Source organism: Excalfactoria chinensis, chromosome 3 (genome assembly GCF_039878825.1).
Source record: "Excalfactoria chinensis isolate bCotChi1 chromosome 3, bCotChi1.hap2, whole genome shotgun sequence".
Lineage (NCBI taxonomy): Eukaryota > Metazoa > Chordata > Aves > Galliformes > Phasianidae > Excalfactoria > Excalfactoria chinensis.
Genome location: NC_092827.1, coordinates 65,867,463 through 65,886,955, shown reverse-complemented (window position 1 = coordinate 65,886,955; position 19,493 = coordinate 65,867,463). Strand labels below are relative to the sequence as shown.

At 38.5% G+C, this 19,493-nt stretch overlaps 1 protein-coding gene across 2 annotated transcripts in view; it reads right to left on the bottom strand.

Annotated features, from left to right (window-relative positions):
• Positions 1 to 19,493, bottom strand: part of SMOC2 (SPARC related modular calcium binding 2) — a 130,359-nt gene that overhangs the window by 87,528 nt on the left and 23,338 nt on the right. For both annotated transcript variants that reach the window (XM_072331894.1, XM_072331895.1), the window contains exon 2: positions 101 to 272. In XM_072331894.1, coding sequence (XP_072187995.1) covers positions 101 to 272 — 172 coding nt within the window. The remainder of the gene's footprint in view (positions 1 to 100; positions 273 to 19,493) is intronic.

Below are 19,493 nucleotides of genomic sequence, written 5' to 3'. Positions count from 1 at the left end.
CGCTCTTAGTTCTCAATATTCATTACATTTCAAAAGCTATTTTGTCTACTATTTTGCATTATGGCCAAAGGAAAATACTGCTAAGTTTCAATTTGCTGACCTTTGCAGTTGCCCCGATAGGCAATTTCCAGCTGAGGATCTTTGCATTTTGCTCGTTGAAACTCACACCGGGACAAAAAAGTTCTTCCATCAGATGCACAAAGCGATTTCTGAGGAGAACCTGCACAGTCCAGGCTGCATTCTCTGTCTTTGTCTTGATCCACCCTCAAAAACTAGAAAAAAAAAAAAAAAAACCAAATTAATGTTGTAAGAATACTATTCTCATGTGTAAACTGCTCCATGATCCCCTCCCCCAAGGAATACACGCAAATATTACCAAAAAATTTTAAAAATAGCTTTGCCTTATTTGCCTATTCAAAAAATAGTGTATTCAGTGCATGTGGGGTTGTTCAACTTCTGCTATAAGACGGTAATGGCAGCAATATTTCTGTGACATAACATAAAATCTCCATCACAATTAGGGAATCTAATGTCTACTGTCTTGGAGTCTCTAGACCACAAAATGGTGATGGCAGAAACAATCTTCACCAGTAAAACATGAGACAGAAATGTATGACTTTCAATTTTATTTGTCGTGGATTATCTAGCCTATAATAACAAGCTGAAGAGTCTACTCTAAAGATCAAAATAACTTTTTTTTTTTTTTACCCAATCCTCATGTAAAAATATTTCCATAATATGTCCAATTGACTCAGTTCAGGAGGCCTGAGGAAAACATGTGCAAGGTATGAGAACCATATGAAACGCAACAGATCACATTCAAAATGTGAAGACTCTTCAACAAAACAAAAATTTCAGAAACACTGTATAGATACATTCATATTTGTGAGCAAGTTTGCTTATAAAAACATCAGCCAAAACTGAGGAGGGAAGGGCTGTAGATAGTATAGATGCAACAGTGCCATAATGGGCCAGAAAAGACAAAATGTGAAACAGGCTATGCACTGTCCAATATGTCTCTACTTAAGTAGCTTTATTTGATTTTTTGACAAACAACAAAAGGTTTTGAATGCTTCATTAAGTACTGTCTGACCTATGACATGGATCACCCACATCTGCAGTCTCCCAAGAGTCTTCGTGCCCTGGCATGCATAGTCCTTGAGGTGTAGTCCCTCAGAAGCATTCCTGCATTAGTTTGGTTAGCCCATGGACTACAGTACTAATCTTTTTGGACTGATTCAGGGCTATTAAGTGTCCTTGCACACAGGAGAGCCCTGCAAGATCCCTTTCCACTCTGCCCATTACAACACAGTTTCTCCTTTCTCAGAAATTCAGCCTTATCTTCTTTAGAAGACAGTGATTGAGTATATGCTGATAGAAGTAGTTAAAGGTTGGCCGCACTCCGAATTTCAGCAAACACTCCCCCCCCTTACAGTTCTGCCACAAAACACTAAAATCTCCTGGATCAGTGGACTGGTCCTGGCAGTGAAGCATGCTTTGGTTGGACTAGATGATCTTCGTGATCTTTCCTAACCTTAAGCGATTCTATGATTCTAAACTACAGACACAACCAACAGACCATGGTGACCTCTTAGTACTGTGAGGAGGAGGAGCTGCTCACCATGGAACATACTGCCAAAAACCAAATCAGTTCTAAGGCTGCTGCATGCAATACAGAAACAAAGATAGCATGTTATCCTCTGAAAGGCTGGGATGAGGACTGAAGTGAAATCACCAAGTCCTCAGATGAATTTTTCTATCATTTTGATGTTTCTCAATAAAAACAAAGATACGCAAGGTACAGAGCTACCAGGAGATAATCATCCCCCCAAGCATAATGAAGCACAATACAACGGATTTGAGACAAAGACTTCATTCAGTAGAAACTCTGGTTTTATCAGTGCCGTTTCATCATCATAAACCTTAGGTATGAAAATTGTGGAATTCAGATTACAAATGAAGGCCACTAGGAGGAAAATTTCAAACAAATGAATAAAAAGGGTGACAAAGAGCGGTATTTGAGCATCAAAGAGTAGCTCACAAAACTGTTACTATGTGTAGCTTCCCTGCATTTTATTACTAAAAACATGTATAAAGAGAGTCATAAATCTCTGTAATTTTTGTACCTGAACTGTGGTCTGTTTGCATTTCCAATCACATAATGTGAGGAAATACAGATGTCTTTCTGACAGCTATGCTTGAGAATGGATACAATCTCAATGGTATCGTTTTAAAATAATAACAATACGGTTGATATTTTTATCTTTTAGTGGCACAGTAATACAAAAAGGAAAAAAAAAGCTTCCTTTTCCTGATATTTTTAAGCAGTTCTTCATTTTTAACAATAATTACTTTCAGAAGGAAACTGCTCACAAATTATGCAGAAATGTCAAATTCTTCCTCAAATTTAATTGTAAATCTTCAGAAAGGGATATTCCTATATCCCTGATTCAAAACCATTTTGCAGGTCCATTTTGCTGCCAGGGATTAACAATTATCTGAACAGAGTGGGAAGATGATTGAAGTCATCTCTCTTTATGTGCAAAATGAGCAACAGTGAAGACTGTGCCTCTGCCTAATCTCCAAATGATGGTGCTTTCAAGGGCCTGGCCAAGGGCCCTGATGAGCTGCAGGGAAGCATAATGAGGTCACTCAAGCTTCCCTCTCTTTTCCTATTTTGTGAAGTAAAGATTAGAGTACAGCCCTTCTCTGTTCGTAAGACTACTCCTTCCATCTCTGTAATGGCTAGGAACTTTGCCATTGTTAATTTATCCTCAGCAACATCTCTGTTGGGCAGATTTTATTTTTCAAGAGCATAGGAAGACTTCATGACCCACAAAATACCATGTGGCAGATCAGGAAACTGAACCCAGGCCTCTGGAAAAAAAGAAATCATGGAGATAAACCATCTAGTTTCTGACCTATTTTCCTTCCAGACTTTCCTCATCTTTTCTGTTCTGAGCTGATGTAGGAGTTTAGATGGGTATGCCTGATGTGGACAAACCACAGTGACACAGTGGACAGAAAATCCCCTTAATTGTCTGAAGAACAAAATCCATTCCCTTGAGAACGTGATAGTTCACAGATAAAGTTATATTTTAAAGGGCATTTATCCAAAGAGTTTTACTTAAGTATTTTATTATTTCAAAGCCTTAGAGGAGATTAGGGTAAATTATGGGTTCAAGGATATTCGAGCAACCTGGAAAAACAGAGGATGAAGACATACCCAGGAGACAAAACCACTTGAATAGCTTGTTAGTTAGCCAAACCTCACTGGAGAATTTGGGTTGTACATCTACAACAATTTCCACCAAGCTGGAGTAACTGACAGATTTAAGAGCAGGAAGGACAAAAAGGCACACTGCTAGAAAATATAGCATATGGCAGAGCCTAGAAAATATACTTTTAAGAAATAAATAAATAAGGGAAAAAAGATAAAAACTGTGATTGAAAATTGGAAAATATTCCATTGTTATCTTTACTACAGCAGCATATGTAGCCAAAAGAACAAATAAATATGCCAAAACTAGTAGAGACACTAAAATATGCAAGGGATAGATTTGCTATATGCTTAGATAGGAACAAGCAGTCAGTAACACCGAAACTGGAATTGCACTGATATACATCTTAGAGTTATTGCATCATTCCTTTTCCTTAAAGAAGGAGAATTCAGAAAGAGAGAAAGATGGTTTGAAACAATGGACCAGAATGTTGCTCTCCCTGAATACTGGTTCATCTATCTCTTAAGTTCATTTAGCAAATAAATTTGTTATTGTAAAAAGACAGGATTCACAGAAAGACAAGCTTAAAGCAGTATTTTTGTTACTTAATGGTAGCAACCAAGGTGAAGCCAACAACAGCTGAACAGCCTGAGCTGGAACTATTCTGAACACCCAGCAAAAAAAACAGACAATTATGACTAAACCCTATTAGAATGCAAATCGTTTTCAACTTAAAGGCATTCCTGCCCCTAATGGCACAGAAAGCAGCCTAGCCAAATTTCAGAACATTGTTTTCAACAACAAATTTGAGCTTATGCTAAAGACTATCGAGTGACTGAAGTTGGCACTTGCTTATCTTCTGCTTTGCATTTTAATATCATCAAATATTTTTATAGTCTCCAATTTATTTCAGCTTTTTCAATGCATTATATTTTACAATAACTGGTTTCCAAGGGGGCTATTATTCTACAATAGGCACTGCTTTAAATTCACACAGTATTTCCAAGAAGAAAGGATAATGGCAATGTATCAGAAGACTTTTTGAGTATTAAGTTTACCTCAGTCGATAAAACTAAAACTCACTATAAACTAAAGTATCTATTTAACAGATATGAGTATGGATAAAATATTATTACAGTCATGTGTTTCAGGCACCATGATATTTTACTATTTTCCTTCTCTGTCACATACACCAAAGGCTCTTAGTGTTAGAAATGAGTTCCCTCTGTTGAACCAGTAGTCCCAGTGTGATTTCATACTTCAGATACTTTGGTTTGATAACACTAAAATCATCAGATTATTTAGTTGTAAATACCTGAAACCTTGCCTTTGTTGGGGAAAATTATTTACCACTTTGTATTCTACTTTGCTTTACCTTTTCGCCTTGTTCTTGTCATTGGTCACACAGCTGGGCTGTGGACAGTCCGGATATTTTCTTTCCTCAACCACAAGCAACATGCTGCAGTCCACAAGACAGTTTTCCCAGTAGTCCAACAGTAGGCATCAGATTGCTTCTTTACTGTGCCATTAAGTAGTTTCTCAACATCCGTAAAGTTGTTTACTACCCAGAGCATAACCTGCATCTTCTCTTTGTATTACGCTATCCAATTCTTTGCAGGGATTTGGTTGCATTCCCTCTGGTATACATTCTGACTCCTCACCAAAAAAAAAAAGTCTTCTTATGGAAATAAACCACATGTAGATTTCTACATTTCCAGTACACAGACCTGGGATGCGACCATCTACAGTACAGAACGACTCTCTCCACTAAGTACATCATATAGCACGCCACAAGAAGAGAACGTACAAGGCTGAAAAGTTAAGTACCAGATACATCTACAGACCAAAAGGCCAGCGCAAGAAAGCATAAGAATAAAGACCAGGGGGACAAGGGGGAATGGTTTTAAACTGAGACAGGAGAGGTTTAGGTGAGATATTAGGGGGAAGTTTTTCACTCAGAGGGTGGTGATGCACTGGAACAGGTTGCCCAAGGAGGTTTTGGATGCCCCATCCCTGAAGGCATTCAAGGCCAGGTTGGATGCGGCTCTGGGCAGCCTGGTCTGATAGTTGGTGACCCAACTCGTGGCAGGGGGATTTAAACTCATTATGATCATTATGGTCCTTTTCAACCCAGGCCACTCTATGACCAATGTTACCATTTCAACAGATGAGCACAGGCATCTCTGTCCACCTGAGGAAAAGCTGAGGAAAAGAGATCAACTTAAGCTGAAATATAAAAATTAGTTATTGAACTTGGCTTGCAGTCTTTTAAATAGTAATGTAAAACACTGTTCTACAATTCATGATATAGTGCACAGGTGTGAGTTGTCTTTGGTCAGAGGGCATTGTCTGATTTTAATCTGAGTAAGACAAGACAGTGTAGCCTCAACTTCTTTTTTTTTTTTTTTTCTTTTTAAATTTATTTATTTTTCAATTTGGAATAGTAACTCTAAGAAAGCTTATTCACAGTTCTGTAGTGATGTCCTTAGCACAAAACAGCATGCATGCATATACCTAACTCAAAGCAAGCTATGCCCAACCTATTTTTACTTTGCCTTAATGTAAATTTCTTGCTTTTTTTCTGTCTGTGGAGAGAAACTCCATTCTCTTCTACGAGATCATCTTGGAGTCTGAAGATTAGGAAAAAGAAAGACCTAGAAGTTTATGGATTCAGATGGTCACTCAGAGTTTTCAGCCTTTCTTCAACTTACAAATCCCTTCAATAGCCAGACGACAGCAATGAAACTAGGTACTCAAACATACTGACAATGGGTTTTTATTGTTACTTCTTGTGGATTCTTTATAACTGATTTATAAAAACTCCCCTCCAACTGAGTGAAAAATACTGCTTTGCAACCTAAAATGAAGTTCAGATCAGCTTGTCTAACAGAAGAGCATTTCAAGTTGGGAGATTGGGGTTGAAAATCCTGATAAACAAGCAGAAGAGAAAAGATGGATGCTATGCATTACTGTTTTATTTGGAATGGAACAGCACTAGACTATTGCATTGAAAGGCAATTTCTTTATCCTGCATCTGGTTACTGTAAGATGTTGAATAGAACGATCTGACTTGCCTGCTGCTGGCATGGGGGGTCTGCAAACAAACTTTGGAGCAGTGTGCTATAAAGTGGCTCTGCACTCACGGCTTTGTGCTGTTGAAAACCGAGCTGATCTGCAGTGATTTATATAGTCATGCTGTTTTTGTCTGATAGCTCTCTGAAGGGCAGATGTGGAAACCTCCAAGCTAGGAATATTTTGTTCCCTCTGGGCTCATCTACAATGGGAAAATGAATTAGACAATAGTAATAGATCTGTATATGTATATATGCATGTATGTGTATATACACACTTCATTGTGTATATATATCCATACACACTGACTGTAATATGTAAAGCGATATCACTGTTTTTTGTTTAAAATACACATGCGAGTATTTAAATATAAACATGCTTACAGAGCATTCTACCCAGCTAGACTGCTTTAACAAAACAATGCTCACTTTTCAAGATTATCTCATCACTCTTACTAAGCATGAAGCAGAAGGTACATTTACAAAACACACCTTGTTCTCACCTCAACATCATGCTAAAACATTCTGTCCTAGTCCTGAAATCTGTGGAAAGTCTAAGTTCTTATTTTCCTTATTACTGAGGATTTAAGACAGGGTACCAAGTGACACATTCAGAATGACAACTGTTTAACTGCGGTACTCAACCTATCTTTAATAAATTAGTTTACCTCATACTAACCCAACGAAGCAAAACAGTCCTTCATGAATGTTTCAGGACAAAGCCAAGAGTTGCCTACTGCAAAGTGTGAACTCCTTCTTTGTCCCAACATACAGGACATCACCATCAAGGTAAAGCTTGCACGGAAGAATTTAAGCAGAAAGGTGTCAAATATAAGACTAATCAGATAAAATAATGTTCAGTTAGAATGTGTACATTTCTGCTATTACACTAGGCAAGGCTATTTGTATATGTAACAAAGAACCTCATTAAAACATTTATGTGTCTTTTCTCTATAGTAGAGGTTGGATGAGAAGGGCTTTAGGTTTCAAAAATAACCTTTAGCTTAGGTCTCCAAGAGCTACCTGGGCATCTCCAGAGGATGCTCAGAACAATTTTCTACTGTCTTCTGAGATATTGTTTTATTCAAAAGGAGTCTGTTAAACCTGTTAATGTAGATCCCTCAACTTACCTCATTATTTTTCATGAACTTCATTCCATGTAACATCACATCAAACCTCTTGCCTTATAAACTGTAGCAAAGATGACTGAAAACACCAGCTAGAGCATGCAGTTTGATTGAGTGGGAAGATGGGCCTGGTTTTATGAGTGTGTTTTTTTCTGTTGTTGTTGGGTTGGTGGTGGTGGCTGCTTTGCAAAGCACTCATGGGTCTGTGTTCAAGTCAGATCCAAATTACCAACCAATTAGGCCAGTGCTTTGCTTTACTCTCAGTGTCTGGAGTGTAGTGGAGCTCTTAGAAACTCACATCTGCTGATTATGAAAACGTGAAAAAACTACACTATCATTTTGTTACAAACAGCACAGAAAACCGGCTGTTAAGCAGGACAGTGCTTAACATGCTTAGCTTTAGTCTATTATTTTTTAAACATTTATTGCTTTAACAAGAACTTTGTTAAGTATGCTTTACTGTGCTGTATTTATGAATAGATGGTGGATTGGAATGTCAGTACAACACAGAATCATAGAATCACCAAGACTGGAAAAGACCCACAAGATCATCCATCCAATCACCAATAGTTCTCACTGAAACATGTCCCTCAACACAACATCCAAACATTCCTTGAACACCTCCAGGGAAAGTAACTCCACCACCTCCCTGGGCAGCCCATTCCACTGCCTGACCACACTTTCAGAGAAGCAGTATTTCCTAACATCCAGCCTAAACCTCCCTTGATGCAGCTTGAAGCCATTCCCTCCAGTCCTATCAATAGTTACACGAGAGAAGAGGCTGACCCCCAGCTCACTACAGCCTCCCTTCAGGAAGTTATAGGGAGCAATAAGGTCTCCCCTGAGCCTCCTCTTATCCAGGCTGAACAATCCCAGGTCCTTCAGCCTCTCCTCATATGACCTGTGCTCCAGACCCCTCACCAGCTTTGTTGCCCTTCTTTGAACACATTCCAGGGCCTCAATGTCTTTCTTGCAGTGAGGGGCCCAAAATTGGAAGCAGTGAGGTGTGGCCGCACCAAAGCTGAGTACAGGGGAACAATCACCTCTCTGCTCCTGCTGGCAACACTGTTTCGGATGCAAGCCACGATGCCATTGGCCTTCTTGGCCACCTAGGCACACTGCTGGCTCATGTTCAGCCAAGCATCAATCAATGCCCCCAGGTCCATTTTCTCTACATGGTCTTCCAGCCACTCTGCCTGTAGTGCTGCCTAGGGTTGTGGCCAAAGCGCAGGACCCGGCATTTGGTCTTGTTGAACCTCATTACATTGGCTTCAGCCCAGCTCTCCAGCCTGTCCAGATCCCTCTGTAGGGCCTCGCTACCCCACGGCAGATCGACACTCCCAGCCAACTTGGTGTCATCTGAAAACTTCCTGAGGGTGCACTCAGTGCCCTCATCCAGGTCATCAATAAAGATATTAATAAAGAGGACAGGCCCCAGCACCAACCCCTGGGGAACACCACTTGTGACCAGTTGCCAGTTGGATTCCACTTCATTCTCCACCACTCTCTGGGCCTGACCCTCCAGCCAGTTCCTTACCCTGCCAAGAGTGTACCTGTCCAAGCCATGGGCTGCCAGCTTCTACAGGAGAATACTGTAGGAGACAGAGTCAAAGGTTTCTCTGAAGTCTAGGTAGACTACATCAACAGCCTTTCACTTGTCCACCAGGTAGGTCACTAGGTCATAGAAGGAGATCAGGTTGGTCAAGCAGGACCTGCCCTTTTAAGCCCATGCTGGCTCAGCCTGATCCCCCCGGTTGTCCCACACATGTCCTTCAAGACAATCTGCTCCATAACCTTCTCTGGCACCCAGGTTAGGCTAACAGGCCTGCAGTTCCCTGTACCTTTCTTACAACCCTTCTTGGAGAATCAGTTATTTCTGATATCAATCAGTTATTTCTGTTGTTCCTTCAAAAATTATTAAAATAGGCAAAACATCTCAATTTTACACCCAGGCGAGTAGATTTTTCTCTTATTTATTATACTTTGGGTCAAAATTTAACTGAATTGCTTTGCTGTGGTCTCTAGATACCTAGAGGAGGGTACAGAAAAAAAGCTTTCTGTGTTGTTTAAGCATTCTGAGTATCGTATACCTGGAAATGTGAAGAAACACTACAAGAAAGAGGGCTCCAAACTTTTTTTTTTTTTTTCCTCCATTTGTTTTTGTTTTGAAAAGAAACTTTAAGATAGTGCAATCATACCCCTTGAAGGGCTATTCACCTGAATGGCTTAATTCTAGGATCTGATTCCATCACTATTAAAGTAAATGCACAGACTTCAATAGGAGCAGGCTTGGGTTCAAGAGTAGCACTCAGTCCTGATGAACTGTTCTTTCAGAAGGACCTTTCACTGTGTCACTCCTCTAACACCATCTCTGGAAACACAAAGCACTCCCTTTACATGAATCATGCCAAATGCTGCCAAGTCTAAGCAACAGAACCAACTCTAAAAATGAACCAAGGGTCTTAATTTTCAGGGCATGATAAATATTGACAGTGACACTAAAACACCCATTATCTGACTACATTCATTCACTACTAAGATTAGGAGTCTCCTGTATTCCACTAAAACACTCACTTTCGCTAACTGAGCCCAGTGTATTCACCATAGATTAAAATAGCCTACGCATCTAATATTGAAGATACTTTGCAGTAACACAAGGCTACCACAGCAAAGACACATGGACTGCATTATTTTTTCCTAAAATAGTTTACTTGCCTCTACACAGATAAAAAGTTCTTCCTGTTTTTCTCCTATAATTACTCATAGCTCCCATTTAAGGTAAATGGTTGGTTTCTTTCATACTGAACCATCAAGACAATTGAATATCATACTGAAACCCTGGCAGAGCAGCCACACATTATCTTGCTGTATAATTGAACAGTACATTGGGATAGAAAGCATGATTTTTTTTTTTTTTTTAAAGTATAGTGCTGAAAGCAGCACTGTTTAAGGCATAGTAAAATAAAAAAAAAAAAAAAATTAACTTTAAAAAAAAACACAACGGTTATCAGAAAAGTGTCATTCTTTGTACATATGTTCAACCATTAATCAACCACTACAATCTTTGCATTTCTTCTGTAAATACATAGATTCTGTTTTTTGTTTCCACAGGCATTGCTGTCTTTGGTTTTGATGTATTTTCAGTAAAGTATAGAGATTCAACAAAGTCATGTAACACCTTCAGATAAACAGAACTTAAGTTACCAGAGACAAAACAACCTATCATTAAATTTATCCTTAAACACAAACTGAAGGAGTTTCAGCTTTGAAGGTATCCTATTCTGCATATATAGCAATCCCCTATTTTTTCCATGTGTCCTGCACCCAGTGTTCTGCATTTTTCTCAAGTCACTGGTAAGATTATGCTCTTCATTCCTGTGGTACTGTTATTAGTAACCTTTTTTTTTTGGCGGGTTGTTGTCATTTAGTGGTTTTTGTCAGTTGCCAGAAGTCACGCAGGGAGAAAATAAACAGAGAAACAGTGTGATGTATTGTCTATGCATTGCATTATCCTCTAGTTTACTTAAGCTTTTCATGAGTACTGATCCAACTTTCAGAATACAAGTGGAGTAGCACAACAATCCAGTTAGTCAGTTTACTCACACATAGCCAATCTGCCTGGTTTGTGTCTTTAATAACCACAGTTGTACTTGGGGGAAAACTGGAACATTTTATTTTTTAATCTTGTTCAAAGACTGCTCATATGAAAAATATTTTGGCTTCTAAAGTGTTGAAATGCTATTTTAAAATGCATATAAAATCTAAGCCAGATCAACGTTTCTATGTTTGAGGATTTTATTTTAGGAATAAAGAATACACACATATACCCCTACAGTGTCTGAGGTAGCTTAAAACAATAAAACTATGAGCCACGATCCACAATTGAAAATAAGAAACATTTGTCTGAATCTCTATCCTGGTATTCAGAGATGACTGCACCCACTGGTACAGGACATGAGAAACCCTGAAGATCAGCTTTCAGGTGGTCTCAAACTGTATTCTCTAGGGCTGCCATTCTCATGCTATTTTTCTCTGAAATCATGAGTCCCTCCCAGCTCACACCTCTGTGACCTTCTCACTGCACACCCAGCAAGACACCAGCTCTCCATACCAGTTCAGCAGCAGTTTTAAGGGAAGATGCATGCAAATTATATCTGACCAGTAGCCTCTCATACTTACAGAATTTCCCCACAAGAAGAATTAACACCTCTTCCTCACTTCAGATGATTTACACTTTTCTCCTTGACAGCAAGAAAGCAGTCTAAACACCCAATAAATAACTTCATTAGTTTTAGAAATTATTTATTAAAGAGAAAGGAGCATCTCTTCAACAGCTAAAGTGAAACAGTATTGGATGTTGTGCTACAGACTGGCAGGGAACAATCTCCTTTTGTGGGGGGAGAGAAAGGCTCTGCTAAAGAGGGCTTTTCTATATCTGAGTTTCTATGGACCTCTATTTAATGCCTATCGTGATCAGCAGGCAACTGGCCACTCTCCATATGGCTGGTTGCCTTCCCTTCCTGGGGAACTAAAGAACACAGAAGGCATCTCAAATGACGAAGACACAGTATGAGACAATATCACAACAGAACATTTCTTTTTATAATTTAAATCAAGTAAGCAACTGATTCACGCAGTGCAGAAACTTGATAAGGCATCAAAAGTCTAATCCTCAACCTACAAAGCTAACTTGATGACAATAACTGCAGAGCTCCAATTCTCTTACATTTATCACCGCCACCAGCTCCTTCAGAACAAAGTATTTGAGAAGGAAGGCAGGTAGTTGAACCTGAGAGGTAGATTTTACTCCAGTCAAACTATTGATTTTAAAAAAACAGGTTACTAGATTCAAATACTGTAATCTTCAAAAGGAGAAATCATGAAAAAAGCAAATAAAAAGTATATATTGGGAATATACTAGAGTTTGATGAGCAAGCCTAATGAGAGAAAACACTTTCTTTCTGGACAGAAGAACCTGGCTGTGGTTTTCTCAAACCACTGGCAATTTTATTTCCTCCCAACTTTGAGGTTTCATGGAACTTTTGTATGTTTTTTTATGCATTGGGCAAAAATATTTTTTCCTTTAATTCAAAACATTGTTTTGCAAGGTAAGAAGTCATTAGGAAGCCATTTATTTCTAACTGCTATAATGACTTTTAGAAACAAAAAGCCCTTATATACAAAAACCAAAATTTTGGTGTGTATCTATTAGATGGTGGAGGGGTCAACAAGCCATGAAACAGGCAATTCATCAGAATATAAAAGGTTTTTTTTTTCCCAAGTTCTCTGTCACACTGTAAGTGGCCTTTGCTTTCTCGGCAGAAGACATTTCCCTTGCTGTTCTTTGTCTTTACACGTCAGCTGGCCAGTAGCTTATAAAGTCATACTGGCAGTACGTTAGTTTCTTTCTCTTGTGGATTTGTATACAGATTTCCCAACAGAAAAAGAATTGCTATGGATGAGAAATCTGGCTGAGGAGCATCTGCACTGTCTCCAGTTAAACTCAGTGAGCAAGGACCCATCATGTTAGGCACTGCAAAATCTGTAAAACTGAAAACTGCATTCACACATACTGTACTGTGAGTGAAGAATCAACAATAGCAGAGACTACTGCACTCCAGAAGTAAAAATTCAGTGCTTCTTCTGAATACAGTGGAGCTGAGAACAGACTGGAGAAAGTCATATCTGTTGACCAAGTAAAGAAATAGAGCTCTAAAGAACAGCTGTATCATTTTAGATTTTCTCTCTCCCCGAAATGGAAGAACCAATGCCCAGCAAGATCCAGCTATTCCCAAGAACTTATACAAACACTGTACTTCTATAACACAAGGATAACAATATCTGGAACCCAAAGTCTTTGATGCAGTATTTCTTATTTGTAGCTTCCAGTCGTACTAGGAAAAAGAAGTCACATAGTTCCTAACTCTCATACAGGCATAGCTGCTCCACCAGTGCCACATTCTATCCCTACTCTGTAGACATGTTGTCAATACTGGAGTCTGGGAACTGGCTCTTGCAAACCATATTTCATCTGAAGCATAGACACAGGTGTTTCTTCACGGTGTGTAGTTACTCTGGAAATCCAGAAGCAACATAGCTAATTTCAACCAAATTTCTTTGGCATGAGAGAAGGAAAAGAAACAGCGAAGTCCATTTTGGCTGTTTTTTCATTGTTTGTTTGTTTTATAATGCATTCTACACCACAGCTCCAGCCACAATTTATTTTAAGCAGCATCATTAGTTGACTCTCACACATTTGCCATAGGTTTGGCAATGACTTGAATTTTGTTTCCCAAGTAAATGTTGAGATGCAAAGCTGTCTGAAAAGGAAGTACCCAAGTACCACAGATTGATTACAGAAATGACTCAAATTACTCTTGCAGCATTTTCCCACTGCTGAGAGAATCCAGAGAAAAGGATCACACTGTTAAATACTTCTTTAGGGTTTACACATTTCATAATGTTAAAAAAATATATAAGTCCTCTGCAGCTCCAGTCAATATCTAAATATATGCTACTTTCATCATAAGAGCATCTTGTTTAATTAATCTCTTTGAAACCTTCCTCTAGGAAGAGAAACTCCAGGAGCACGTTCACAGACTGTGAACTAAGCTACAGAGACGCAGTGACTTGTCAAATGTCACCAAGGAAGTCTGCAGCAACGTTAGGAATTAAACTCGAGACTCTAAAAACCCATTCCTGTTTTTTAATCACATTCATCATCTTTCCAAATGTTCCTTCCTATAAAAAGATTTAGTCGTGTCTGAAAAAAAGCCCATGCTGTCAACAAAATAAGGGTGCAGCAAGAGAAACTGTACGGATCCTTCAAAATAGGCGATTATATTTACTTGTTAAAAACACTTGAGGATGCTCTGTAAACAAAATTATGATTCTCTTTGTATCCATTAAAAGAAAACATCTTTGTTGAAGGTCATTTTTAATGGGATTTGGATGATGTTCCACACAAAAAGCATGGACTGAGTTGTTTGGCTTGCATGCCATTGAGTGTCTTTGTTTTGAAAACCAGTGTGGTACTTGTCTTTGCTTGTTTGTTTCTTTTGAGCTATCAAGATTCATCCTGAATTCAAGGTCTGACACAATTATCTTCCATTTCTGAGTCTAGAAGCATATAGGACAGCAAGAAAATGCTGAATTTCTAAAATGTATACATCTGCGAAGTTCTTAATAATAATATTGATAATAGAAACAAACAAAGCAGTCTACCCAAAAATCAGACAGTACTTGTAGTCAGGACTGTCGCTTCCACCTGCAATGACCTAACCATGAACTAAACTTTTCTTCTCCCAGTTGGAAAGGCAAAAAGGATTATCACAGCAAGGAGATCATGATTTATCCACCGCATATCATGCATGTAGTATCAGCACATCTACCAGATAAACTAAATAAATGACAGCAGAAAGCTCTGAACACAGAATATTTAAATTATGTGCCTTTGTTTGCTGCTTTAATAGGGATGCATCTGCAAACTGGCTAAACTCCTTGCCATCCATGTACTAAAACTTTTATTAAGGAAACTAGACTCCGCTTGAAGTTGAGAATGTTTTGTTTCTGTGAAATATTGTTGAACCACACAAGGATCCAAACTAACTAAATATGGAACAAGAAATGTTTTTGTATACCAGTCCAAAATATCCTGTTACTGATTCACTGGTACTTTATGACTGGTTTGGATATAATTTAACCAACCATCATTGGTTTGGGGAGGTGAAATGACATGAGTCAGCTGAAATTAATATGATAAAGAACAGCTCATTCTTACTGCTTAAGTAAGTCCAGTCAAAACTCCAGTTCTTGCAATAGTGTTTCAAGCTCAGTCTTTGAGAAAAAGCAAACACAGAGTCATCGGAATTCTGCAATAAATGAAATTTGCTATCTCCCGGTTGAAATGCAAAATAGCCTTATAAGAATAGAAACAGACATGTTTTCACATGTACATAACACCTAAAGAAATAACAGACCAATGCAGTACTTTTCCACGTGGCTAAACTGCTTTATAGACTGTTACTGCCCATTACTAAACTTCCTTTCTTCCATGCATGCCTAAGCCGAAACATCTTGTCAGTCAAGAGATACTCTGCATTCTTTTACATAATCCTGTACAAGAATAAAAACAAAATACTGTTCTTTGGCCATACTGAAGTCACAACCAGGAAACATTAAAACTTAGTCCTCTGTCACTTCCAGATGTTTCTTTAAAGTACACAAAGATGCTATGAAAAATATAATTGGTGAACTCTAAAGCTATATCAAACAAACCCTGCAGAAGACATCCAGAAAAAATGAGAGCTTTTAAGCTGAATTTTGAACTACAGACAAAGAGGCAGGTGATCTAGTGCCTCCAATGTAAAGGGAATGGGAGTTATCTGTGCTAAAACATTCATAAAATTCCAGTAGAGAAAGATAAGAGTTGGAGAAACATGGTTCTCAGCAATGAGCAGTCTTTTACTTTAAAACTTTTAAGTCCCAAGATTGCCTCAGTTATCACTGTGGGGGAAAATACACCGTTATCCAGTCACTGTATAAGTTTGTACCCTTAAAGCTCTAGGGCCATAAGTTTCACCTATTCATCCAACAAGTAGCCTTTCACCTTCGAATTTTCCCCAGTTCAGCTCTCATTTTGTTTAGAAAGCTAGCTGAACACTTTATATGAACTTGTGTTCCAAAAACACATCCTGATAATCACTTGAATATGATTTGCCCTGATTAACCATATACGATGTATAATGAAAAACACTAGAACCAAAGCAGACTTGTTTTCTCTGCATCTTTTTAAGCCCCTCTCATAAGACTGAAACTACAGCTGACAACTGCTAGAAAGCTAGCCCATGTTCTCAAAAGGCATTAACCAGTCTTGTATTTTGCAGACACAGCAACAAGAGCCCAGATGTTCCTTACAGGATTCACTCTTGGTAAAGTTTAGAAATATTGCTAGTCCCAGAAGGAAACAATCTATGACTATCCATCCTTGCCTGTCTCAAATATACATATCTAATGGCAACTTATAAAGAGCTTATCAAGGTGTATATCTTCCTTAGCCAAGGCAAAATACTTTGCTAAAGAAGGCACTTGCAGATGTAATTATATATATATATATTTTTTTTTTTTTTTTACCCTCCCCCCATTATTTTATTTCTGTCCCAGAGCTATCTGAATTAACTGTTTCTCCTTTTCTCCTATGCTATGGAACATACAACATGAAACTCCACAGGCCCCATTGTTTTCACTCTTGCTCCCTTAGTGACTTATACTTTCATGCTAAGTGTTATTGAACACCGTCTGGTAACTGCACAGACCTTACCGTTGATTCCCCCTGTTTTATATTGTTCTTGGCTAGACGAGGCAAGAATGAACAACTCCTAATGAGAATTCTGACCATCTTCCTCCAGGGGAACTGCAGCTGTGCAGAGACCACATACTGTCTTTGGAAATACAAAAACCTGTGATGCAGTTTCTCCTTGCTGGTATGATATGGTGCAAGTCAGACCACTCCTACTATAACAGGTAAGTCAAGCACCCTCCTTTGATGAGAGAGGAAAATAGCAATTGCATTCAAGTAAAGACAAAAGTAAATAAATAGTAATTTCATTTTCATCCAATGTGAATCTGAAAACACACAAAGATTAAGTTCAACAAGTCTGGAAAATTACACAGGAACATTTGATAAAAGACAAGTTTTGCAACAATGCTTCCAGGAGTTCCTGCTTCTGGCCAGAACATGAAATACCACAGGGACAGTTACATTTCAATCCAGAAAGGGATGTGGATACAAGAATAATGAAAGAGAGGACAAGGAGGAAAGGGGATAAAAAAACCACAAGACTTTTGCAAGCTCTATCCAACCTACAGAGAGCTTGGATTTCTTCACAGCTCAAGTTCTGTTGAAACTTATATGCAATTCAACAGGAAAAGCTGGATTGACAATAAACACTTGATTCAACTCTCTACCTGTAACACTTCTCTAATGTTGGTTCCTAATTGCCGATAAGTGGCAGTCATAAAAGTGATGATGACAAACCTAAGAAAAGGAGAATCAATAAGGTGCACTGGGACCTAAAGATGATGCAAATAATACATGCCCCTTTTATACTCCTAGCATACAAAGATATTGTGTGAGGTAAACATCTAGGCTGTCTACACTTATACAGGCATCAGCTGCACTGACTTCTGCTAAGTTACTCTTGATTTACATCTGTGTAAAAACAAGTCCAACATGTTCATGGAAATACTCTGCACAGCTGGGACAGTTTAGACACATGAAATAGAGGTTAGCAACAGCATGTGATTAAAGAAAAACCCAAACCACAGGGTTTAGATCTGAATCCAAATCCTCTTCATGCTTGGGGTGTTTTAGATCCAAAATTTTGATTCAGACTCCTGTCTATATAAATTGTAGCAATTCATAATTTGGTGATTTAAACTAATATATCATGCTGAACAGATCAGCACCTGCTTTGGATTTTACAGACATCGTGGCAACTGGTAAATTAAGTTGAACAGTAATGAGTACTGGTCTAGAACAAAAGAGAAACATGGAAAATAAACACATAACAGGCAAGTCCCAACTTGAAGTTCCACTGAAATAACAACTTCCATTGTGTATGACTCAGATGTGAACAGTAACGTGCCGTATCAGCAAATACGTGATAATCAGAACTTACTCCAGAACTGAGCAGTAGGAACAGCTACAATAGAATCCAACAATTTCCAGCATGGAAAAAAAACTATGTTTTTGGAGCCATAGCATTTTCTGCTTGAAGTTAGAGCTCTATTTGTATGAAGATTATCCATCGATCCCTCAACTGTTTCCTCGCTCAAATACTTGGGGAGGGGGTTGAATGACAATGAACTCTACTAAGATTGATGACATAAACAACCACTAGGGTAAGTTACTGATCACATAAACATTAGAGAGCAGAACTTATCAATTGTTGAAACACTTAACATGCAAACAAACTTCACATAAAATATTAAGCAAAAACACCTTTTCCATTCAACATGGCTGCCTCAACATCCAGTAAAGATAAACATCTAACATGAGGGTGGAGTTGGAAAAAAACCCTCAAACCAGAAATTACTCAGCTTTTAAAACAGAGTTAATCAGAGAAATCTACCACTTGATGAGATCAAGAGGTACCCATCTATGAATACAGGCGCATTTAATAATCTTTTCCAGTATCCTAAAATATTTCTGAAATAGAAAGTATGTGTTTTTAAATATACTGAAACTAACTCTGTAAGATTTAACCCAGTAATATAATTAACTTATCTTCCCACTCTTGAGAATCAGCATTCAAACAAAAATATTCCAGCCAGGCACTTAGTTGTAGGAAAGAGATTTCTTTCCTACAGTCTATAGTAGGAATCCCACATTTGAGAAAGCGTTTTCCAATTAAGTTAAAGATCTACTAACTCTGGACACAGATCATAAAATCATAGATGTTTTCTCTCAGAGGTGGTAGATTCTGCCAATTAAGCTGACAATTCAGAATCTCAGGACCATACAAAGTAAGCCTTTCACTCTGAACTGTGGTAATCCAATCAAAGAGCCTTCATAGCACTGTAGTCATGCAATTTTGGATTCTGTTCTTCAGCAAACAGTACAAAAGAATGGCTCAGGTTGGATGGGACCTCTGAAGGCCCAGCCTTCTTGCTCAAGGAAGGGACACCCAGAGTAGAGCATGCAGGACCACATTTCCATAGGTTTCCCTGGACTAGCAAACAGAAAACTGCATTTAGTACAGCTACACCCCCAAGCTGATCTCCAGTCTCCATCCTCGTGTTAGCCAGAAAAACAGCAATATTCACTAGAATGTGAGCAGATTTCAGCAGACTAAACAGCACAATCTGTGACAAAACAACATTTTTTAATCAAGTACCCTGTTTCACACTGTCATCTGAGTGTTAAACCTGAAGAAAATGAGTCCCCACATCAGCAATGGCATCATTCATTAGAAGAACAGATACTCCAAAAAAAAAAAAAATTATTCTCTAAAAGAGTGGTCAGGTACTATAATAGGCTGCTCAGGAAGGTTGCTGAACCACCAGCTCTGGTG